Source organism: Amblyomma americanum, chromosome 2 (assembly GCF_052857255.1).
Source record: "Amblyomma americanum isolate KBUSLIRL-KWMA chromosome 2, ASM5285725v1, whole genome shotgun sequence".
NCBI classification, from domain to species: Eukaryota; Metazoa; Arthropoda; class Arachnida; order Ixodida; family Ixodidae; genus Amblyomma; species Amblyomma americanum.
The window spans coordinates 21463972-21488074 of NC_135498.1; the positions used below are offsets into that span (position 1 = coordinate 21463972).

Sequence of the window (24103 nt, forward strand, 5' to 3'; positions counted from 1 at the left end):
TAACTAGCGCCAAAATTTTGGCCGTTACTGTTTTCTTGCAAGGTACCCTGAAAAGTGAAACTGGCGCCGTCTGTTCCTTTATCTACGTTACCAGAAACGACGCTGTGCAACAGGCAGTGCCCTCCGGAGAGTGTTTTTCGTGACGGAAAAATAATAATTCGTCATGCGATAGCACTGTCGTAACTTATCGGTCTTTTCTCTGAGACAGAGTTCAGTGAGCTGCGTGAATCTTTCTGGTTTCCCGCGTTCAGCTAGCCTGTGTAGAAAGATGATTTCTATCCAGAACCCGCAGCTCAAGGTAAGCACCCGCCTACTTTTTTCTGCAGCGCGCGTGAAACTACGCAGTGGAAAAAATCTGCAGATCTCCGTGTTACAAATAATTACGCAAACAAATATAGCACAAGGCAGCAGTACTGATGCATGGAGGCAAGCTATCCTACCTACCCTTCAGTTCCAGCCTCGGTGTATTGTATTAATAAGCAGTATGAGCGCACCTCGCAGGTCTTGAAGATATGTTTTTGAAATTAATAGGTTGTATACCTTTTCAGCTTATCATTGAGAGGTCTTAAAGCGCGCTCTTTGTTAACGCGCGTTTCCTGCTCACTGACGTCCGTAAACTGTGTTGGAACTTGTACCGTTAACTTGACTCGCATTTCGATCATATGTGTTTTTGTCGTTTCAGGCCATATTCCTCGTTCATATGCTTCTGACAGTGTGGTGAGCATCCTTTAAATACATACATTGCCTGCGTTTTGTGCTTCCTGAATGCTGTCCTGATAATTTTACTTTTTAGGCCGTTACAGGAATCATGGGCTCCGCCGTCGTATCTCTACTACAACCTTATTTATCTCTTGACGTTGGCTTGGGCCATACATCACAAGGATTCTGAAGAGCCCGTGTTTATGGCGAGTGTCAAAGCCCTTCCTTTAGAGTGCAGACAGCTTTTACTTGAGACTTTTAAGTCTACTTTTGGGCCAACAGGTAGGAAATTATCATCTGTCCAGGTCATTGGATGCTTAAAGCATTGCAGGGCTCCAGTACAAAAGGCACAGCTCAGTAAAGAGGTACAGTAAAGAGCGAGTGTTATAAAATTGGTCGCTCGGCACTTTCAGCATGACAAACCGTGGGTTTCGGCCAGTCTCTGGCATGCTGGCCATGGCATTTTGCTTAGGGTCATTTAAAGCACCGCATTTTTTCAATAGCTTTATCTTTATATTTGTTGAGTAGACGAGGCAGTTTGTTTCTCTTGCCAAAACTTAAAAGGCTCGGAGCTTTGTTTGCCATGTTTTTTGAATTCTCAACAGGAGCATTTCAGCTTGAAACAAAAAAGTGATCAGTTTGAGCTGTGGATTAGGCGCTAGAAGTAAAATGCAGCAATTTCAACTTGAAATTACCACAAGCCGTGAAGGAGCATGCGTAACCTGGACTGATTTCAGGAACTTAATTCAGCCATGCGATTTCGGAGAGGGTACGTAAAGTCTCACAATTCTTCAAAAATGTAACTTTCGCTTTTGCATGGACCTTTGGTGTTTGTTTGTTTGTTATTACCTAGTTATGATGTTGCTTTCCCTACAGAAAATGTTGTTTGAGCCAGCATATTCGCAGGCTTATTCAATGTTAGGAAAGCATTTTTCACATTTGCCAAATTTATTGTATGGAATTTTATGTAAATTTTGTATCTTTTTATAATATGAAAGTTGCACACAGCCCTCTAACTGGAAATGTGCATTCGAGTATTAATCTTGCACTCTTTCCTTACAGGCACTAGCCATAAACCTTGGAACAATACTAATGGACATTGTAACTCTGGGAATGCACTTCCCACATCAGTTCACATTTTGTGCTGGGTATCCTCTTTGGGTTGTTGTTTCTTGATTATCTTCTCATCTAAGGACCTGAAAGTTGCCCAACTTTCCTTTCTGCGGCCTTTGTTATGTGCCCATAGCAGTGCATTTGGTTGTATATTTGTGTTTCCATTACGCGATTTATCGCTGAACTTCTGTGCAGCAGGGGTGTTGTAGAAAGCATTCGCAGTATATGGAATGAGGTTGAATGAAAAGAATCAGTAGACAAAAGCATTGAAGCCTTTCAATAAAAAAAAAAAAGTTAAGGGGAGGGCTTATCGTTACCATGTGTGCTGCTCACATTGTTTAGTTGCAGCACCTCAGATTTTGCCTGGAAGTTTTCCAACCTTCAAGAAGGCAGTTTTTATATTCACGTTGTTAGATGTTTGCCCAAAATTTAACCAGGTCTCCCAAAGCTTGCATCATGCAGCAGAGGACAGTGGACTGCTCTGTACATAACATGTACAGACTACTCACCAACTTTAGGGGTGAATTTAGCAGAAGGGGGCTACAAAATCCTAGCCTTATACTTTATTAGCTGTACAGCTTGTTATCTGTTAACCCTTACTCTACAGGTCTTGCTATCACTTTTTTTGCCTATTTGGGGAGCCTGGAAATTTTTCTGTTTCCGTCACGTTGCGTGCCGTAAGCCTTGTTTTCCTTAATGCCATGAACCACCCAGCATCGCCATCGTTAATCTTCTGTTTAGGCCAGTGTCATGCGTGTTTCTGCTGCGCATTTTCAACGAGCGAGGAGGCAGATATGCAGATCTGGGCATTCCCAATTTCACTGGAGGTATGTTGCATCCTTTATTTGCTTACCAGTGATGTTTCATCTAGTGATGGATATTTTGTGGTGCTGCACAACACGGCTATGTCAGCACTATGCTTGAGTGCTGCAACAATGACATGTTCATTCCAAACTCAACTGTAGTGCTGTGTAAAGAATAAGTGTGTTCTGTTCAATGCATGCATCCAGAACTTCAGGATAATGCTAGTCTTGCATACTACTTCTACAGTTTCCTCGTGCTGCCAAATCCGATTAGTATACTTTTTAAGCATTGTACACGCTGTGCTAACATGGTAGTTTTCCTGTCTCCCTTGAAATATTGATTGCTGAATGCTGTTTTAATCAGAATTACATCTTTCTGCTAACTAGAAGTGTAGTTGTGATATGCACTGTTGTTAATTTATGCTTTATTGATGAGTTTTGGCTGAACAGAACTGTTTTGTGACATTAGCCTGCAGTAGTTTTTCAGAGTGCCACAAAGACACATTTCATTGGTTACGCTGTAGCAAAACATGACTGGATTATACCTTGCAGAAGTTAGCAAAAAAAATGGGATGTACAGAAAAGGCAACACAAGCGTTACGAGCAGGACAACACGAGCAAGTTGTTAGTAATGCTTGTGTTGTCTCTTCTGTAAGTCACATTTTTTGCACTACAGTCTGTAAGACATGGGAAACCAACTAGCCCAGCATCACGCTCTGACCATTGAATCACTCTAGCAGGTGCTGGCGCCGGCCGAGGCCAGTATGATGACATCGACCAGACCACCACACAGAGTGTGCCAAAGACCGGATTAGACACTGGTAGCCCGAGCCATGGCTACTCCTCGGGAGGCGACGGGCTGCCACCGTACTCCCAGCAGCCATAGTCACCCTTCCCCACCAAGTTGATTTTGATCAGTGCCGTCTTCAATGGCCAAAATTGATGTGATCATGGCTGTGCCTAGACCAGAGTTTTATTGTGGCTTTTCCTTGAAGGCTTGCACGCAATCAATATTGCAGTTGGCCTTTTGACTCTGAAGTGAAGATGTGCTTTTTAGGATAGTACCTGACATTTTGTAGGAGCTGCGGGGCTCAGAATTGGGCTTGCAAAGTCAGTTTAGTGGATGTGAAGACTCCATACTCTGTTACACTAATTTGTCTCAATCTTTTGAGCACCTAGGTGGGTTATAATGTCTGCAGTTTACTTATTTACATGGTAATGTGCTCTAAGCAGCTCTTAGTTCCAGGCTGTATGCCTAGGCTGTAAAGAAATTAATTTTCTCGTTGCACCCATGATCTGCAACTTTGCAGCTAGCTGTGCAGTGCAGTTCAGCACAAAAGGAATTAAGGCAATTTGTATTCTGCTAATAATTACACCAAATCTGGTCATTATACCAAAGTTCAGTCGTTTATTCTCCGACTGGATATGGTTGCCTGTCATGTATGACATAGCACATCTCTCATGGGCTTGAAGTACTGTGGTATTTTGTTTTTCCATGTGATGCAGAATCTGCAAAGGTTTTTTTTTATGGCTACATGGAATGGCTTCAGTGGCTGAACTGTTTGCTAATAGTACTTTTTTTTTTGTAAACTGAGAAAATTGTTCTTGGATATCAGCCCGGTTATTAGCTCTGTTATTTGATGCATGCTGGCCATGCTTGAGCCTCTTCTCTTGGCCAAGCAACAACTGGATAGCACATAACTTCACCTGCGAAAGTACAAGAACACCTGGAGAAGATGAACGCAGTCCAGCGTTGTCCTATGTTCTTCTCGTGGTGTTATCGTACTATCGCTGGTGAAGTTGTGTCTGAAACACACCAACTAACCTTGCCTTGTTGGATAGCACATTTTCTCGGCATTCATATGAAGACCTTAGCATTCGAGAATAGCATTTGCTACAAACAAAAATTTATGTTGCAAGGTTTCTTTCTGAAGTATAGAGGGATGTTCAGTGATCACTCATGCTTGGCCATTGAAGACGACCTGCCAGTTCTGTTGTGGAGAATCGGCTCAGTACGAGGACAAAGGCTTCAAAGGTTAATTCAGTGCAGGCTGCAGGCACCAAGTAGGCAGCGTTGCTCGCACAATAAATGCCACGCATGCTGTCATGCAAGATTTAGTAGTTGAGAAAGACACTTTGTTCAGCACCTGCTTTGCGATTTACTCTTGGAAAATTTGAGTTTTGTTGTGTGTGAAACCAACATGTCTGTAAGTCATCAGAAGCAGCAGTTCTGGTTACTAAAAGACAGCGGCCCCCATTCTTGCATTTTCTGCAGCTAATTCTGTTGCAAGAGATTGGAAAGCTTTGCCTTCCTCCCCTTTACCAGTTCTGCAACTGACTGTCGTGAAAGCATTATTACATACATTTTTTTTTCTAGTCATTATTGTTGTGGCCCTTGTTCACTCGTTGGACAAGCCAGTTCCTTCCTTCTTGCAGCCCCTTTAATGCAGACTGGAACACCTCAGGAGCTCATCATTCCCATGTTGTTGCATTTTTTGCCAGCTTAAAACTGAAAACTTCTGTATCTTGCAGCATTTGCATCTCTGGCTATGTTTCTACACGAGCTCATCTTTTTGCTGCATGCTGCCTTGTTTCTTTGCTGCGTGTACTTGTCCAAAGATTCTGGTTTTTCAGAGTATTTTTTTCTGTTGAGTACCGAAACTTGTTATTGAATTTTAAGTTGTACAGGTGCAGCCGTAAGTAAACGGAGCATGCTATTCTGTTTTGAGTGTAATCGCGCTTTCCCTGTCGGAGGTAAAGAAACATTGTTTATCCATGGTGAAACACACTAGCGTCCACTAACAGCATGCATATACCATAGTTTGCAATTTAAATTAGGCAACGCATGAAAAGTATTAGAAGCCAGTAGCGTGCTCCATTTACTTTTGTCCGCACCTGCACATTGCAGCTCAGCGATGTGATTGTTGGGACATTCTTTCCCATTGCATTCCTCTTCTTGATAGTAACAGACTCCAGTAAAGCAAGGTACTTACTTTGTCTTAAGTTATGTACATGCCAGGTTCCTGCCCGTTTGTACTGTGCAGTTTCTGTGCACTGATATTTGTGTGTCTAAATCAGAACATTTTCATTTAATTTCGGCTACGTTCTAAAGCTGTGAGTGCTTTATGCACAGTCCAAAGCATTGCAGTAGTGATTACTCGAATTATTATTGTTACTGACACATTCACATATAGAAAGCTGTGCTCAAGATTGTTTCATATTTGACTCATGATCTGAATTTGAAAAGAGTAGCACAGCGAGATGCTGTAGATAATTGTTTAAGCTCACGTTTTTGTTAATCTTCTGTTTTTCCCGTGTTTTTTGCACTTTTAAATGTTTTCACCGTGAGGTAATGGAACATTCCTTTTTTTTTTTTTCGTTTGCCTTTAGTCTTTTGAGAGGTTGTCACTTTTTGGCAAGTATACCAGCCCCCCGTGAAGGCAGACGATTTTACGAATTAAATGTGTTGTGCAGCTTTTTGTGTGGCGGCTGACAGTGCGCAGTGTGTGTGTGTGTGTGCTCTGAATTTGAATTTGCAGGAACATCTTGAAAGTCTGCAAAGATGCTTCACTTCTCTATGAGAAGCGATATTAAAGCAGCTGCTGGAGGTCATCTAACGACGTAGCTGTGAGTGGTTAAAAGAACTAAAGGTTACGAGCACTTCTACTGTTAAGGTGTTTACCTTGCTCTATCACTCATTATCCACTGAAGACAATAGTAATGTGTTTTGAATATCATGTTAATGGTGTTGCACAGCAGTCGAGGCACACGTACTGCTGGGCAATGTGTGCAGCTGCTGTGCACTTGTGCTGTTTGTTAAAAAGTTTGTTCACTTGAGCTTTTTCAGGGGCTACTAGGCTTACGGGAGCCAATCTGAACCTGCATTGACCCATTTAGTCCTGCAGTAAATTGCAGCTGCTTTTAAAATGTACGGCCAAAGCAGATAGTTATAAAATTGACTCAAGTTTTATTTTCTGCGACTGTGCGCACAAATGTTGCTGTGTTAAACTTTGATGACCCTTTCACAGCAGTTTTGCTTTTGGTAAGCTGCAAGCCAAATGTTATGCACGTGCAGCCACTCAGTACAGTCTTGTCAGGGTCCCTGTCTGCTTTTGACAGGGACTGTACGTATGTACTATACACCACTGCTTTTCTTTTTGGCCTGGTGTCTTTATTTTTACTGTGAGTGTATTGCACAGAGGGCATTACTGGGCTACCCTGTCGACCATTTTGTCTTGCACTTGCCCGCATAGTGGGAAAGAGCACCGTGTCGCCCCACCTGCCTCTATAATGTGTGTTTGTGCTGCGTATGTTTAACCGGAAGTTCGGTGCATGTACTTGCTTGAGTTTCAAGAAGCTAAACATTGCCCAATAAACCTTTTATTCTCCTACAATTTACACGACATGCTGACTTGCAATGATACACACACACACACACACACTACTTTGCAATCATCCTTTTGCAAATTTTGGGGTGGCTAATATAAAAAAAAAAAAACAGTTCTGAATCTCCAAGCATGTGTTAGCCCGAAGGCTTGAAGTTGTTTCCCAATCATGGAGTTACCTTTTGACTTTCCTGTCCAAGCATATTAAACATCACCGAGATAAGGTTGAATCAGTTTGATGCACCCTTGTTTGACACTGCATCAAAAGTTGCTGCAGCTCAGTGTTGATGGTGACACTAGCTGCTAGCAATTACAGACTTCTGAAAATACATGATGGAACTTGGGCTCTCACTTCTGGATACTTAATACTTTTACAAGTATAGCTACATCCATTGCACAAAGGAAATTTAATCACTTTTTCAGTTACACTGCCCTCAATATCTATTCTTTCACAGTGGGAGGCCTTTACTACATCCTCTTCAATGTACAGGAACGGTAAAAAGAAATGCGAACAGCGTGGCGCCTAAATGCTTTGCTCTTTTAATTTCTTTTCATTGTGCTTGCACATGAATGGTAACAAAAAGATAATACAGTGGTCTATGATACAATCCTGGATGACTATAGCGTACTTTTCATCACGCTTGTACATATGTGAATGGAAAAAAAAAATGAGCAAGCATGTAGGTGCCACGCTGTTCTTTTTATCGTGAATGTATATATAGTCCTGTGCACAGGTTGCTTTCTCCCAGTAATGCCACCGGGGCACACACCGGAAACGGTGTTGTTATTCCGAAAGTTTGAAGCGTGTGCTCGCAGATGGACATGATGGTGATTTGGAGTTTAAGCAAGACTCCGGAAGTCCAATATAGTAGCAGCACTCGCAGAGCACTTCGTCGGAGTGTAGTCACGAGTCGACGCCAAACTCCCTGTTCAGGTGGGCCAAGTCCCTCTGGTCAGCCACCTTGTACAGGTCAGGCCGGTTGAGAAGCGTAAGCACCATGCGTAGCGTCGACCAAATGTTCTCAGATACCGCACTATTGATGGACTGCATTCCTGCTGGACCCCTTCCAGCCGACTGCATGTTCAGTGCCGTCAGGAAGTGTTCCGCAGCTTCCCTACACAGATCAGAGTGCAACTCAACGCCTTGATGCAATGAGGAAACTGCATGTTACAGCAAATGTTACAAGGAAACAAACAAGCCTCCTCGAGCCCTCACCTGGACATGGCTCCAGTTTTGCTTGCGTGAAATCTGTTACAAGAACAAGCTTTGGCAAGTAGTGAAAACGTGTATTGGCATGTATTGTCTCGTACAGGGGGTAGATTATTTTACCCTTTGGAGAACCCTAATTGTTTTTTAAAAGGAGCCCTGTGTGTGTTGTCTTCTGTTTATTCCTGCCTATAATATGCACTCAAAAAAAGGAAAGCGCGGAAGCACAGCCCCTCATAAAATTGTACAATGTAAATGCTTGGCTGTATTGTGAAACAGTTTGCTTCAATCGATTGCAGTATGACCAATTAGCCTTAAACTAAAGTCTGTGAAAAAAAGGAAAGGTGGTAGTTTGGGCTAACAGGGATTAAGGTACTCGGGAAATCTAAAAAAGCACTCAGAGAAACCTAGTTTGAGAACCTCTGGTATAGTGAAAAAGTTAGAAATGAGAATGGATATCGCAAATGAACTGCCTCTCTATGCCACATGTGACAGATGACCCACTCAACCAGAAGCAAGACTCCACTACTGCGCCGTTACTTTTCGACCACCACTGCCACTGCACTTCTGGTGGAGCAGCAAAACTGGGCTTGTTTAGTAAAGTATTCGGCAGCATGCCCTCCGCCAAACGTTTAGGCACAGAGCCCTCGCGGAGCTCTCCACAAAAATGCTCTTCAACCCCGTGCTCTCGCAAGCTCATAAATGTGACGGAAAAGATTTCTGAAGTCGCATGAAAGTGGCAAGTTGCTGAATGACTACAAGAACAATTCGCATCCATCGTGGAGTTTTAGAAAGAAAGCTGTTAGCACATGCTCTCAATCCTAATTAAAGCCGCACTTGGGAACACTGTCAAGGAACCATACAAAATTTTGTTGCTTAAATGTTGAGGCAGATAAAGCATTTCTATCTTATTCCCTTCAAAGCAATGCACAAAAGCCAGTGTGTCACTTTTACAGGACACCACAGAGCTAGTTTTGCCTTCATAACAATTTTCTGAATGACCTCTAAAAAGCATGCAGGAAGTACTTTTTTGTGTGTTGTACTTCAAGGAAATGCATTAATTCTTTCTTTCCCCTTAGCCTACTAAGACAAGATGGAATTTTCTCCACAAACAGAAGTTCCTGGACAATGTCAAAGGACACTGCAGCCAAATCAATGAGCCACGTATTGCACACCGAACACACACATACCTGTAAGATCCCAAGTTTATACAGCTGATGCCAAGGTTGAACCTAGAACGAATAAATCCAGGAGAAAGGTGCAGAGCTTGACGGTATGCATCAACGGCCTCCTCAGACCGGCTGCCATTAGCGAGTGTGGCGCCGAGCTTGTTCCACAGCTGGCTATCCTGCGCACCCAAAAACCGACGGATTCATTATAAGCCAACGGTCTCTTACCAATGGTGCACCAGTTAAGAAGTTTGCACATTTATTCCAAAGATGCGCCATACCATCACCACCCGATTTCGCAAGTGAACTCTCTGCACCGGCACAGTTTACTAAAAAATTTATACTCTGTCACTAGTACACTGCACGACTGTTTCTCAATTTGCCAACACTGGTGTGAAGCTATGATGCATACACAGACATTCAAAACTGTGCACGAGAAAATTAGGAACTTTCTTGCACTCCACACTTTTCACCTTTCAGTAGGAGTGTGTAAATATTCTAAAGTTTCTAATAGCGAATCGAATTTTGTCCTATTTGATTCATTGAACAAATCACTGCACAACCGCACTCCATGCTGCTACGATTGTTCTGTGTGGGGTGGAGGGTCCAGCACCACGACGAAACCAGTTCATGTGGAAGTGTTCATAATGTTCATACATGGCTTCGACGAATGTGCAGTGTGGCAGGTATAGCAAACCTCATCTTGATGCCCGATCTCGGAGCCCATGGCTCATACATGGCTCTGAACTACTGAGATATGGCACTACTAGTTCATTCACTCCCGTCATCAGTAGCAAAAGATACCTAATTTGCATTTCGGTCACAGGATTAATAAACAGACTGTTGCGTACCCCCTAATGGAGATCAGTGTGGCGTCTTTCGAACGCTGTAGCTATAACTCCATGATTACTGAGTTCGTGAAATATACGTCATTTGCAAAGGTACAATACTCTTCAAAGTAGCCAATAATTGTAAGAATATTAGAATCATATTTCATCCAGATTTTAGCTCATTTTTCATATCTGGTTCAGTTTTCGAAGAGTACTATTCACGCATCCCTACTTTTCAGTACATAGCCTTATTGTCTTATACTGATCACTGAGCTTTGTTTTCATGCCATGCAATACTACACCATAAAAGACATGGCACATACGACCTGATGGCAGCTATAGCTTCAACTTCAGAGCCAGTGAACTGCGATATGCAGTCTGACATAGCAAACAGCAACTGCGCAATGGTGTTTTGCAGATGTAACAGCAGGAAGTTGGGGGTTTAATGGCGCAAGGGCAGCTTGGAACTGTCTCCTGGCAACATACATTATGCAAGTGAAATGAACAAGTGCAGCAAACCACAGCACACGCCACTTCCTACCATTCTTACCAAGTTTGCAATATTGCGCCTCCACAAGGCATAACTTGCTCCAGAGAGCACAGGTATCGAGATCAGAGATGTTTCTCGCAACCACTCACATTTGGTCGCACAGTGAGTGCTGCGCGGAAGCAGTCGGCTGCCTTGTCGTACTCGCCAGACAAATTGAACAGCACACCCAAGCCGCATTGGACATCCGGGTCAGGGTCATTGGGTGACATTCGGGCTGCCGCAATGAACAGATCTCGAGTCCTGCCATGCTGTTCGCTGCATGGTTAAACATGAAAAATTGTGAAGTGTTTGCTCTCTGCTGCCTAACACTCTAAACTCAAAGCAAGTTGTCAATCAATGTGCTGCCCGTCTTTTGCTAGTGCCCAAGACCTACAGACTTCGCGGCAAGCTGAGCTGACACAACAATTGCAATGGGTGGAAGGTCAGGTGCCTGGAACTAGTCACATGACAGTAAATCCATGAGTGTCATGTGACCAGTCACTTGACCTGATGTTAGTGGTCTACTCTCTGAATCCACCAGGGAGGGCTCCATACAACAGTTTTCGGTGTCAAATGGCTGCCTCTGTCTGCTGTGAAATGCAATCTTCACCTGGGACCCTTCCACAAATGCCTGTAGCAAAACTTGTGCACATAGAGAAAATATACTTCAAGTCACTGAACATAGAGGTTACACTGCTGGTAAATATGTCTTATGGCTCACCACTCATGCTTTACACCAGTCACTTTTAGGCCACATCTGAAGTGGCAGGCATATGAAACATATTTCAGATACAAATTCAGAGCATACATTACATAGTATTCTCACTGTGACGCACAGCTGTTGTCAGGCGGGCTATCAGCCAGGAAGTATGGCAGTGCCCACTGAAGCAAGAGCAACCCACCTGAACTAAAACTTTCCACAGTTCCAGCTCTAGCCCTCACAATCACCAACTAATGCTGTCATAAATTTTGCCCCATTTAACTAACCATCTGGTAAACATACAGTTTCGTATCCTTGTTTTCTTTTACTTGTATTAGTTTTCATTATGTTTGTATTAGATATTTGCCATTTTGTGCCTTGAACTTGAACAGCCAACTCCCGATATAAAAGGACTATAGACGCCAAATTTTTTCTTGAGTGTTTTCTTCTTTCAAATGATGCGTTAGACATTCGTATACATGGAGCACCCTGTGGTATTCGTGTATGACCACTAAATAATTTATAATTGAATTTCTTCTTCACACGGTTTCGGTTTCATCGACCGAATGACGACTGTGACGTCAAGTTGATGTTCTGATCACGTGATACACTAGAAAAACTGCAATATAATCGCTGACAGGTCATTTTTTGTCATTCCAGGTCTTGGAAGAGGCTGGATTAAATGTCGTAGTGAATTAAAACTACATATTAGCCATTACATTACATTTTTTCTAGTAGATCACGTGACCAAAACATCAACTTGACATCACAGTCGTCGTTCAGTCGATGAAACCTAAACATGAGAGAAGAAGTTAAATTATAAATTATTTAACGGTTGTAGATAAATACCACCCAGTAATCCATGCATTCTAATGTCTAACGCATCATTTGACAGAAGAAAACGCGCAATAAAATTAGGTGTGTATAGTCTTTTAAAACTCAATGGGAACCCAAAATTAGTGCAAATTATACAAAGTTCAAATTAGAGAAAGCCCATTTAATACAATGGATATTCACAGAAATAAGTACGAGTTCGAATTAACGAGCGTCCACAGTATTTCTTCATGTTTGTATTTTTGTGTCTTTTTGTTGTCTTTACCCCACTCTGAGTGCAAAACGGCTGGCACTGCACAGATGGAAACAATGAAGCGAGACCTAGCAGAACTAAGCCGAGAGTCCACCGACCACCACCAGCATTTTTCTACAAACCTGGACATGATTGAAGACACAGGGAAGGCCATCTCTGTGGTGGGTATGTCAGCCGACGAGAGGAGGGACTGATAACGAGGATTGCACTTGAGCCACTGCAGCAGGGATTCGCACGCCTGCAGCTGTAAGGATTCGTTGGTGTAACTCACACCTATGGCCATGAGAGCAGTCAGGTTCTGCGGGCTGAGCTGCAGACACCTGTAGAGGATAACTGGAATCAAACACTGGTGCGACAACAGTCGTTTACCCAAATTCACCCATTTCATGCAAAGCCCTGCTGTTGAAGGGACACCAAGTACAACTCCACACATTTTTTGTTCTCAGTAAGAATCCTTCGTCTGGCTTTTTTTGGCCATGTGGATGTTTATTTGTCAGAAAAAGATGCATCAGACATTGAGAAAATTGAATTCAAAAATTACCTTCTGCCTTTGCTTTTTTTTGGCCTCCATTAGATTCAAACCAATGGCATCAGAAATGAAAAGGACTTTGTGTTCAACATTTGGAAGTGAATGGCAGTGCAACCTAGCCTCAGAGATTGATGTAAAAAGACGAACCTTCACATCATCACAGTTTGATAGTGAAATGCCCGTGGCGGCGATACTTTTTTTTTTTTCCACCTTATAAAGGCTCATTTCCCAGTGCAAGTAGCTTCTAAAAATACACTGTAGTAATCTATCTAATAATCTAATAACGGGGTAATCTATCAATACAGGCAAACTTCAATTTTAACCCAGTTGCTAGTGCCATTTGTCCGTAAGGGCATAGCATGACCTGGATTGCTGGAAAGAATTGGCAATAACTAGCACTGAAAAGGCAGCATGCGAGTTTTTATTTTATTCGGTTCTTAAGACAATCTGAAATCTAGACCAAGTAGATTTTTTCTTGTTTGTGAAAAATGTTGAAGCATTCAGGTGTGTGAAGTACGAAGTGGCACTTGTCACACTCCTGACAGCTCTTGTTTTTTTTTATGGCCTTTGCACACTAAATGTTTGCATAATGCTTTCTGCTATGCCTTCATTCAGAGGTATTCCGTTACCAAAATGGTGCCATTGACAAGCTCTCAGGTGCAGCTGAGATGGAGCTACAGCTGGTTTCTGATGCTCTTGCATCGGGGCAAGCCACAGGAACGATCATTTCGACTAGACAAACTTTGCTCTCAGTGTAGCATATTCTTTACCAGTCACTTTTTGGTACTATGTGTGGATGATGTAAACAACCAAATACATCACACTGGTTAACATTTCCTTTCTAGCATTCATAATTCATTTCCAAGGCGGGGCTCGAGCTACACCTGAAGTGGCAGGCTCAGAGTCTATTAATAATCCTCACCTTGCGGATGAAGTCACGCACACTGCTTTCAATATCACCTGAAAGTTTAGGGTATATGCAGTCCACATCCCCCTCAATGCAAGAAAGCAGCACATGAATTCCTGCGCCCCTTAAACTTCAGCCTAGTGAGAAACTGGTGTCATCTGGCGACATCTATTGATGCTTACTTAAAGTGAGGATGGCAAAGTGCCATTTTTGAAAGCGAAGGGGTTAATAACAAGCACCATATTTTTCCAGGCATACAAAAAATAAAGACCAACATCAGGTTCAAGATTTTTCAGATGCAGTTAAGCTTTCGCGCCGAACACTGCAATAAGCACAGAAGAGGACAATGGTGGTCACAATCAAGCAAAACTGTTGCTTCTAGCCAAACAAGAACAGCTCATAACAGACTGGTCTGAAACCATTACATGTATATACAATCTGCGTACGCCAATTAATTTGCCCTTTGCTCTACGCTTCAAGGCAAGTCCTGCATTCTGTCACATGGGCTCACGATACAAACACGGCAGAACACCCTTACTTCTTCAGAGCCGCAATGGCAGCTGGGTCTTGCTCATTTTCGGCTTGTGTTGTGCCCAAGTATTGCCATGCCTGTAAAATTGAAGAAACAAGCAGTTAAGACAACAGCAGTGCAGTATGCATTTCTTCAGTGACCCACCCATATGAGCACATGCACATAATTATCATATGCTATTATATTTCTTTATCAATCAGCTTAGCAACATAGTTTTTTCTTTGTATTTTGTTTCTTTTTTTATATATCATAAAAAACATCTGGACCAACAGCCACGAGGGCTAGTACTGTTACCAATACACATCTTTAACACCTGCACTTCAGTGTACACTATATTTGAATTCTCTATTAACCCATATATGTCTAGTGCCCTACATACTGTATGCCATCTTTTTATTGTGTAAAAGCTTGTGTCTGCTAGCATAAAAGTTCAAGAGGCTCTGAACTTTAACTCTGCAAGCGTTATGTTGTCTGCTTTTATTCTTGTATGTTGTGTGCGTTGAGAAGGATCTGCCGGTCTTCTCTGGACGCCATTTTTCAGATTTGACCCCACTGACTACATTGTGATTCTGCAAGAAAAACACAACTTTTGCGCACTGTCAAAAGAAAACCACCACACGGGGTGAGAAATGTGACCCTACAGTTGATGTGAGATGTTTAAAGCCTTACTAAATGTAACAGGTACCTAATTTGCCTAATATCCTACATTGTAGAATGACGCAAAAGTCATCGTTGAGAAAAACATTTCCACCAATAAAATAATGATTCTGAATTCTTAAGTTAAATTAACATTTTATATAAAAACTAAATTTTTTTAAACTTTTGAACTTTCGGCATATATGGGTGAAAGTTAGCATCACACAGTGATTTGATGTGCCGCTTAGCTAAGATATACTGCCAAGTAAGCTAGATGAGCGCTACTGAGTATATATTACACATGAAGACAAAACTTATCTTCTATTTGAATATTAAACAAATTTTTGGGCTGAGGGTGGAAGAGAGAAAAAAAACTCCTCACTGGAAAGCTGAAATTACATGGACATGGTGTTCTTTAAGTTAACTTCTTGCTGCCATGATGGGCTTCTTTGGTGGCTCTGCAAAATCCTGCAATTAAACTTTTTCTAAACTTTTTCTGACCCCATAAATTTTCCTGCAATTAAGCGCATGCACTTCTCAAACATAATTAAATGCAGCAATGCCCCATTAGAATGCACCTTCCTTTAAAAAAGATCAGCTAAGCTTCAAAAGCCAGACTACCCTCTTACAAGGCAGGTTGTGCAGTAACAAGTGAAGTTATACGCTCTAAATATTAACGCCAACAAAAGTAAGGAATACCGCTGGTTTGGTTTGTTGGTTTATGGGGTTTAACGTCCCAAACCGACTCAAGACTATGAGGGACGTCGTAGTGGAGGGCTCCAAATAATTTCGACCACTTGGAGTTCTTCAACCAGCAAACACATTGCACAGTACACAAGCCTCTATCATTTCAACTCCATCGAAATACTGCTGTCACACAAATGAAATCAGCTTAATCACCTCAACATGCTGCGGATTTTTCTGCACAGCTGCTTCAAAAAGCAACACTGCACTGGGAATGTCATTCTCCTGAAGCTTCTTGAGACCTTCTTCAAAAGGGTGCTCCACATTTTCCAAAGGATTGACATCGGCAAACTTGTACTCCTAGTTTCAATATAGAGAGGAAATAATGTAAAAAATGAGACGTTCAAGAAAGATAAAAAGGCAAGACACCAAACAGCAGCACTTGAGTATAACGTGCACACTTACGCGGTAAGGTTCAGAGATGTTCTCATAATCCGAAAGCCAAGGATGTGACTGGGGTGTCTCCCTACAAGGTATCCAAGAACAATGAAAAAGAAAAGGCTTTGAAGAGGTGCACACGGACAGCAAGGTGGCTTTATATTTGCAGTAGTGTCTGTCTCTCTAAATCAAAATCATGTACACAAATATTACACCACATATTAACGAAACGAAAGAAAATTGTAAGTGTACGTTACAAGAAGCGAACAACAGTACGAGTGATCAAAAATCCGTCCTAAACTTTTCACGGCAAAATTGGCCAATGTTATTCTGATGACCTCTGATGGCTGTGATCATGGATCAGCACATATTTGATCGTTTTAATCGTTTTAATCACAAAAGCACATTCACACAGAAGCCCTGAATATTTGTTTTGTGAGCTATGGTTCCCAGAACGGACACACATACACGTGAGAATGTTCCCGTAAAGAATGGAGAAACACAAAAGTCATCCATTCCCAACCTTGTCACGTGGTCCCACTCCTTCTGTAAGCTCTCCCAGAAGTCGGTGTCACTTTTTTTTTCCCTGCTTTCCGCCACAAAACCTTCGGCCCACTGGTTTGCCAGGGCTTGTGTAGCTGTCGATTCCTGGACAAAAAATAAGAATCCATAACAGCAATAAAGTAAGATCCATAAAGCATTCCACATGTGACATCTAGCACGAAATACTTGCATCTTTTCAAAACAACCACCAATATCTAAGGTACGATGGCTCCAACACAAAGATTAGCACCAAATCACTGCACACTGGTAGAAAATGTGTATTATTTTCCCTCATCTCACTAACTCAATAAGAGTAGCCCACATCAACATGACCGGTTAGCTTCTGGTTCTTTCAAAAACTAAAGTTTCATTGCGAAAAAAACACACTTTTCAACACTCAGATCTTTGTAGCTTTGGCAGCAGACTGCCTGTGGGCATTAGCTGACATTGAAATTTCAAACTGGCATCCAAACTAATTACATTTGGCCACCCCTAGCCTAACCTCCAAAGCCGCAGTAACTATTATATCAACATGGCTTCAGGTCTTTACCTGCGTCTGCAGTACATGTTGCTGCTGCTGCTGCGGCCGGCCATATTCCCGCGTAAAGTCTTCGGCCCAGCCTGCAGCTTGCTCGTCTAAGTGTGTGTCGCCGTCTCTTAGCCTCTTCACAAACTGCATAAACTAGCGCACGGAGTGGGCGCCAAGCACACAGCTCAATGTACTTCAGTGTGTCCAAACTTGGGGTGCTTCAGCTGCCACTTTCCACAGATGCATCACACTGTTCAAAGTAACTCTGTGCAACCTAATTCAGCGTTTCAGTTATATAGCTGCTAATTTGCAAGGAAAGTGGGTCACTCCTGTGTTCAGGGGAAAAAAATATTCTGTAACAGCAAGTAGGTCCTTCCACGGCACACAGCCTCCCACAATCATGCACATTTCATGCAATAGTTTTTATTTTTACACATTCACACACTCGGCACATAACGCTGCAACCTTATTCCCAACACCGTGGTGCTCAACAAGCATGCTACACACGCATCATTTCTATTTCTCCCGAAAGTAGAAAATGCAGTAGTACCTCTGTCTCCATCAATGCATCATCGTTGACTCCTTTCAGAAGCTCATCAGCCACCTGAGCCATGTTTTGACAGCCTTCTGAAGCCTGTGCACTGCATATGTTCAACAGCAATCAGGCATGCACATCAACATGTGTGGAAAGTTCACAATACAGCTTTGAGCCTTAATAACCGTTTTCGATTTCTTTTGGCATTTCAATATAGCCCTGTGAAATCACATTACTCCTCAAGTAACAACAGGTACAAATTCATTAAACAGCCATTTACTATGACGACATATTGCCTACCAGTGACAGGTCCTCTTGGGAATTAAAACTCTGGTTACAAATGTTACACTACTGAATGCATTTGTAGATGCTACAATAATACAGCGCTTTCTTACAGTGAATTAGGATGTGACCAACGTCGCAGTACACCTCACGCTGATGTCACTGAGGTTAAAGGGACGTGTCTTGAGTTTATGATGAAAATGAAAAGATCTTGCCTAATATTGTAAGAACTGAGCACTGTAATATCAAAGAAACGAGGATTTATCATTTTGGCACTGAAAATCGCATGGAAATCAACTTAAGTGCCTTACTGCGGTGAAACCGTGCCATTACTGGTGTAGCGCCCCACATGGCCACATTTCGGTAAAATATCACCAAATTTGTTCTATATGAGCAGTGATTTTTCTTTCAGGAGTTGTCCTCACGTTTTATTGAAGTTTTCGCTCTCTTCAGTGCGTCCTTCACAAAAAAGCAACGCGCTCTACTCATTGCCCAAAATGTGCTCTTAGCTTCTGTCACTAAATGGCACCACTGTGTGTTGAATTTCTTGGATAAAGCAGCAGCTACGGTCCACTCGTCGTCAAGACATACGCCGCTGTGTCTTAACCAATTTGGGTGTGGAAACTGAAATGAATGCAACTCTATATTAAAAATGTCTAATTACTGTCTTGGGGGTGAGATTTATATTAGGCTTCGGTACGTCACTTCTGCCAACGTGCAATTGCCACCTATCCTCTCTTCCTGTCCCCTCACCTCTTTCATTTCATTTCTCAATTCTGCCTGCTATCCTTTATTTCCGCTGCCTCAGCTCAGGTGCTTCAGTATCCATGGCAGATGCCGGGGCTAGCAAAATCATTTCCTTCCTTTTTATTATGATTTCAATAAAAACCACTTACTACTATTACTGATAGTGGTTTCCAGTATTGGCCTACATAAAAACGGGTGCATGCGCTGTTAAAAAAATTATCAGTAAAAATCGTCTATGGCATTTCTAACAAAAATGTTACGGAGTCAAGCACTTCAGACAACAAGCTCTGTGTTGTGCCGAAAATAATTGGGTGCTTAAAATTCCGTGTTCTGTCCCTTTAGAATAGAGTGAGCCAGTGTAGGCGCATTACTTGTTCACTGAAGTAAGACATGCCAGCAATAACCCTCACTGTGAAAAAAAGCATCAATGAGCATCAACATAAAGATATGAAACAAAATAGCTTCCTGTGTTGTTGCTTCTCACATATTTGAGTTTTTTTTACAAAGTTTCTTCTCTAAAACTGGAAACAGTGATAAACTTTCGATCCAATGTCACCACTAAGTCAATCCATAGGCATAGAACATGAGCAGAAAGACAAATGCCAGTGCAAACTGCTTGTAAAAGACACTATGGCAGTCACAATGTGCCGCCACAAGCTGTGTGATGCACTTTCCATTTCATTCAGTTTCATATGAACCATGATACCATCAACCTTATTATTTCTCATCAACCTATTTGTCTACCACAGCAGCCTACTCAGATCACAGATCATCGGCCACAGCATCTAAGTCAGAATTGTACAGTTACACAGGTAATGTGCCCTGACACAGGAGCTAACTACACTCAAGCAACTTATTCAAATACAGTAGAACCTGAGTGGTACAAATCTCACAGGATGGTGAAAAATGGTACCATCAAGAAAAAACAAAATCCACATGTTGAAGTAAGGGAAGTGCATTAATGCAAATCTATTTATGGCTGACAGGGTTTGTTTACAGCTGCTCGCCACCACTTAGTGCTCGCAATGTATGCTGTGCAACTGGCAATCACGATGCTAGCAATGTGAGAGTAACGCTTAGTGCTCGTGAAAGTTGTCGAAACTACCGTGTGTTATCATCTTATCATCCACAGTGGTGCGAGAGCGTGTTCCGAACGCCCAAAATTCTGCGCATTGTACACAATGCACTGGCTGGGTATTTTCGGAATCTCTATCACACTGAAATTATATCAGGTGCGATAGTATCATCGAGATGCTGCTTATTACTGGCTAAAGCGGCCCCACAAACAATGGTGTCCAAAACTCACCCTGTGTGCTGTTCACCTTCTAACAGATACTCTGCAGCCCACTTGATGGGTGTTGCCTGAGATGTTGAAGGGACCCCAACAGCGGCTGCTGCATACTCCCGAGACCAGGATGCTGCAACCAGAGCCGGTTCTTCTTTCACATCGAGCATGGTGGGGACAAACTCATTCGCCCATGCTTTAGACAACCCCATGTCAGCGACTCCAGGAACTGAAAAAAAAAAAAAGGAAAGAGCGCCATGAAAAGCGGGTACCCCAAACATATTTAGTTAGAAAATTTTGATACTGGCTGATGGTTCCAAGGCACTCACTGTTCCTGGAATGTTCTTTAGCAAAAATTTCCCAAGAAGGCAAACTAATGACTTATGAGTGTGAAGTAGAGAATCTCTGCTCTTTTCTCATCACTTTTCCCTTTATTCACCGTTTGATCTCACCATTCAACTAGCTTTTGCAGGCCTTTTAGACTGGTGCAAATAACAATGATGTTCATTTTTTTGTTCTTGCGGCACAGCGGATCACTGCTCCCAGGTTCGGTACTTTCATATGCACCACGTGTCTACTACCACTACCAGCTTGCCACTGAGTAGTCTCTAAATGCCAAAGGAAGCATGCTCAAAGAATCATGGTACAACAAACTCTGGACATCATCAGCAGCAGAGCTTGGCACCCAAGAACAGATAGCACAAGGCTTTTTGCATCGCACAGTGTACCACAGCAATAGTGGGTTCGGATCCCACCGGCAGCATGTGTTTGTTTTTGTTCTGCTCTCTAAATAATTAACATGATTATTCTCCCATTGATGATAGCCACAAATTAAGAAGAAAAAAGAAACATCCCCTATGCTCCTTGGTTTCGGTGACTGTTGGCTTCCGTCATGTATGTCACAATGAGCTCCTCTTTTTCATTCCCTTGTCCATTCAGTAAAAAAGTATCAGATCGGTCACACTTGGCGTACTAACCTTACCAAAACAAAAAACCATACAGGCACAGTCCATCATTTACCCAGTGTTAACACTTGATTTTCATCACACCCATTAAATTAATGTCTGTGGCAGCCAAACAACATGTGGGAAATGCTGCAAGGAAACTGAGATCAAGGTAGAGTTTTCCACAATCAAAGGCAAATTCACAAAATACTTGATGCTGTGTCAAAGATGCCAACAGCGATGTAGCATACCTGGCAGTGGAGGCTGGTACATCTTTTCAATATCGCACATCTCCTGAAGGAGGCCAGCCATGTGGAAGGTCTGAGGGGCCATCCTCTCCTGTCCATGCCTCTCGGCCATAAATTCGTCGACGAGCTGTGTTTGGAATGTAGCACGAATGACAGCACTGTCTCGAGGCTGTGCTAAGTACAAGAATATGGCGAAATGAGGGCCTGAGTGAGTAAATGAATGAGTAAATGAAAGAGATGAGCAACCTCTGGAAACGAGAGTTCACGGGAGAAGAGCACAACTCCTGTGTGCCTTACACCTTTCAGTTTCAATGGTGGCTGGCTTCTTCAGTTTCAGCACACGGATGTTGTGAGTAAAACAATAACCTAGCTACACTCAGCACAATGTAAAATGATGCACTGCTGCCTGTGTACACAAAAATCACAAGCCTCAGATTGTTATGGTATGTTAAGACGGGTTTAATGTCCCTAAGCTGCACACTAATGGCGATAGCGATGTGTTAATAAGGTGAAATGTTTAGCTAGTTGCTACATAATCAATTAAAAACAGCAGCAGATAGAAACAAAGACAAAGAAGTAACACACACACAACGAGGACAATGCTGCAGCATCATCCGTGTCATGTGTGTGTTACTTCTTGGTCTTTGTTTCTATTTGCTGTTGTTTTTAATTGGTGGTGGTGTAGCTGTGCTTGATGGGTCACCGCTTCGTGGATCGCGCAGCAGAGCCAGAAAACAAGGCAGTGGTCATGAGAGGCACCATAGTGCAGGGCACCCGATTAATTTAAGCCAAGTGACATGAGGTTCTGTAAAGTTTATTGACTCCACAGCAAAACGGCGTTTTTTCATTTCATCGGCAACGAAATATCAGCGCTGTGGCCAGAATTCAAACTTCCAAACTTGGGCCCAGTAGCTGAATGCCACTGCCACTCAAATTGTTGAGATCAATAACTGCACTGTTAAAACAGGTGCACGAGTTAGTGGATTAGTGATCTGTGAATGCTATTTTGCAATAATTAAATGACGAAAAATAGGCATCTATGTCTCAACCCCTGTATACAAGCATTATATAAACAGCTCATGGACAAGCTGATGTACAGGCCAAAGCAGACCTGTCTAACCAAGCAAATGGAGAGCTCTAGCGGCCATCAACAATGTCCACGCTTACCTCCACAACTAAACGCAATTTCATGACGTGCACATGACGACGCGCAATGTCCATATTGCAGTGCAAGCTTTAACGAACTGTCTCAAGCTTTAGGTTGCTTGTAGACGGCACTACTACTCATCAGGACAAACTATTTGTGTGCACTAGACAAGCGTGCCGGGTGATGCAGAAGTGTGTACTGCAAAAACTATATGCAGGATTGTGTAGTCAGCATTTAGGTATTCAGGAGAAACAATTCAGCAAAACATTTTTTTAAGGAAAACATTTTTGAAGGTTCTCAGAATACGCACCTCTGTTGATGTTCCAGCCTAAAAGAAAAATGAAAGGTGCACTGTTACTGCTTGACATTTAGTTCATAAACAGCACATCTGTTGCTTCTGTAACATGGCATATTATGTGCAGTATCGGTGCATGCCTAGCTAAACAAGTACCAGCAATGATCAGACTGCCAGTGGTCTACAGCAAGGTTAATTACATAGAGAGGGGAACTAAGACATGTAAAGTCTACATCAAAGGTTACAAGACCTGCTGCGTTAGAATGATACTATGCAGTGCCAATTATATAAAATCGCAAAAAAAAAAATAGGTACGCAATCATTTGACTAAAAACTAAAGCATAAATGTGCATATCTGCAAAAACAGCAAATACGAAGGAGTGAGGTCAATGAAAAGCTTACTATTTTTCCTATTATTTTTGGGATCTAACATAGAACGGAAAACGATTCGACGCAACGAAGAACAACTGATCATACCGCTCCGAGTGGTCCATGGTGACTTTGCCGCAGAAGTCCTTCCTGTAAAATGCAAACAAGGCAAAGATGTATTAAATTTCTGCGATGAATGGTGTTGAACAAGCGGTTGTTCGAATAGAAGAAAACTTACCTGCTGCCGCGCACTGTCCTGGATAGCATGACTTGAGAGTTTCACGAGTGGGTTTGGCGTGCCGCATTCGGCTTCCACTATGTTCCGAATAGACATGCCGCCACAAAGACACGGTCTTCGGAATCACTGCTGCAGGAATCTTGATCTCCGCCTGTCAAGCGCTTATTTGCTAGCTTAATTTTGTCGCTCGATAAGCCAAGACGCGAGCTGTGATCTTCGGCGGAAGCGTTGTCTTCAACGTCATTTTGTGAGCCAAGCTGCAGTACAAAAAAAAAAGCGAAAAACATTTCAGTCACAGGTATGACAGCAGTTTCTCTCGATGAACATTAATGCGCATTCCAAGCCCCCCCATAAACCAGGAAAAAAAAAAATGTTAACAGGAGAGTGCCGTGCACCACGGGTTTTACGACTATTCAGCGACATTACGCAGAAACAAAATTAAACAGCTACCGACCGTATGGGCCAAGGCGTCCTAAAGAATCTGGCGTTTATTTGTAAACAGCGTCGCTCCCATGTTCGTACGCGATCGAAAGTAACTTTTTTCTCTTTAGTTTCACAGCTGGTTCGCTGGTTACCGTATCACGGCCGACTACCTATAATCTCAGACCAGGCTAAAAAGTGGAATAATAAAATTAACCTAAGCTTAACGCATTCAGTGTACAGTAGCTTTTGAATTTTGTTGTACACAGGTAA

The 24103-nt window shown here is 42.4% G+C and overlaps 2 protein-coding genes across 4 annotated transcripts; one reads left to right on the forward strand and one right to left on the reverse strand.

Moving 5' to 3' along the window:
- The first annotated feature begins 66 nt into the window (after nucleotides 1-66).
- On the forward strand, nucleotides 67-7013 carry LOC144120749 (type-1 angiotensin II receptor-associated protein-like). 2 transcript variants are annotated; one of them, XM_077653414.1, is made up of 6 exons: nucleotides 67-298; nucleotides 683-717; nucleotides 794-905; nucleotides 1762-1847; nucleotides 2527-2639; nucleotides 3356-7013. In XM_077653414.1, the coding sequence occupies exons 1-6, from the start codon at nucleotides 269-271 to the stop codon at nucleotides 3499-3501; spliced, it is 522 nt and encodes a 173-aa protein (XP_077509540.1). In that variant the 5' UTR covers nucleotides 67-268; the 3' UTR covers nucleotides 3502-7013. The 2 variants fall into 2 exon arrangements, with proteins under 2 accessions (XP_077509540.1, XP_077509539.1); XM_077653413.1 differs by having other exon boundaries at nucleotides 68-298; nucleotides 3353-7013.
- On the reverse strand, nucleotides 3605-24022 carry Pex5 (peroxisomal biogenesis factor 5). 2 transcript variants are annotated; one of them, XM_077653409.1, is made up of 16 exons: nucleotides 23865-24022; nucleotides 23411-23667; nucleotides 23281-23322; nucleotides 22819-22836; nucleotides 21365-21488; nucleotides 20191-20398; nucleotides 17871-17961; nucleotides 17342-17473; nucleotides 16772-16896; nucleotides 16276-16336; nucleotides 16027-16170; nucleotides 14497-14567; nucleotides 12645-12842; nucleotides 10846-11011; nucleotides 9398-9555; nucleotides 3605-8115 (listed from the first exon to the last, which is right to left on the reverse strand). In XM_077653409.1, exons 2-16 carry the CDS (start codon nucleotides 23504-23506, stop codon nucleotides 7905-7907), a joined length of 1845 nt encoding a protein of 614 aa, XP_077509535.1. In that variant the 5' UTR covers nucleotides 23507-23667; nucleotides 23865-24022; the 3' UTR covers nucleotides 3605-7904. The 2 variants fall into 2 exon arrangements, with proteins under 2 accessions (XP_077509535.1, XP_077509536.1); XM_077653410.1 differs by lacking the exon at nucleotides 17342-17473.
- Between the last annotated feature and the right edge of the window lie 81 nt (nucleotides 24023-24103).

Excerpts from the sequence above, each read along its gene's own strand:
- LOC144120749 (XM_077653413.1), top strand. The coding sequence starts at position 269 with ATGATTTCTATCCAGAACCCGCAGCTCAAG. Across the intron at positions 718-793 it reads CATATGCTTCTGACAGTGTG|GCCGTTACAGGAATCATGGG; the intron begins GTGAGCATCCTT and ends TTTACTTTTTAG. Across the intron at positions 2,640-3,352 it reads CATTCCCAATTTCACTGGAG|CAGGTGCTGGCGCCGGCCGA; the intron begins GTATGTTGCATC and ends GAATCACTCTAG.
- Pex5 (XM_077653409.1), bottom strand. The coding sequence starts at position 23,506 with ATGTCTATTCGGAACATAGTGGAAGCCGAATGCGGCACGCCAAACCCA. Across the intron at positions 16,897-17,341 it reads AACATGTACTGCAGACGCAG|GAATCGACAGCTACACAAGC; the intron begins GTAAAGACCTGA and ends TTTTTTGTCCAG. Across the intron at positions 16,337-16,771 it reads GAGTGGGACCACGTGACAAG|GGAGACACCCCAGTCACATC; the intron begins GTTGGGAATGGA and ends GATACCTTGTAG.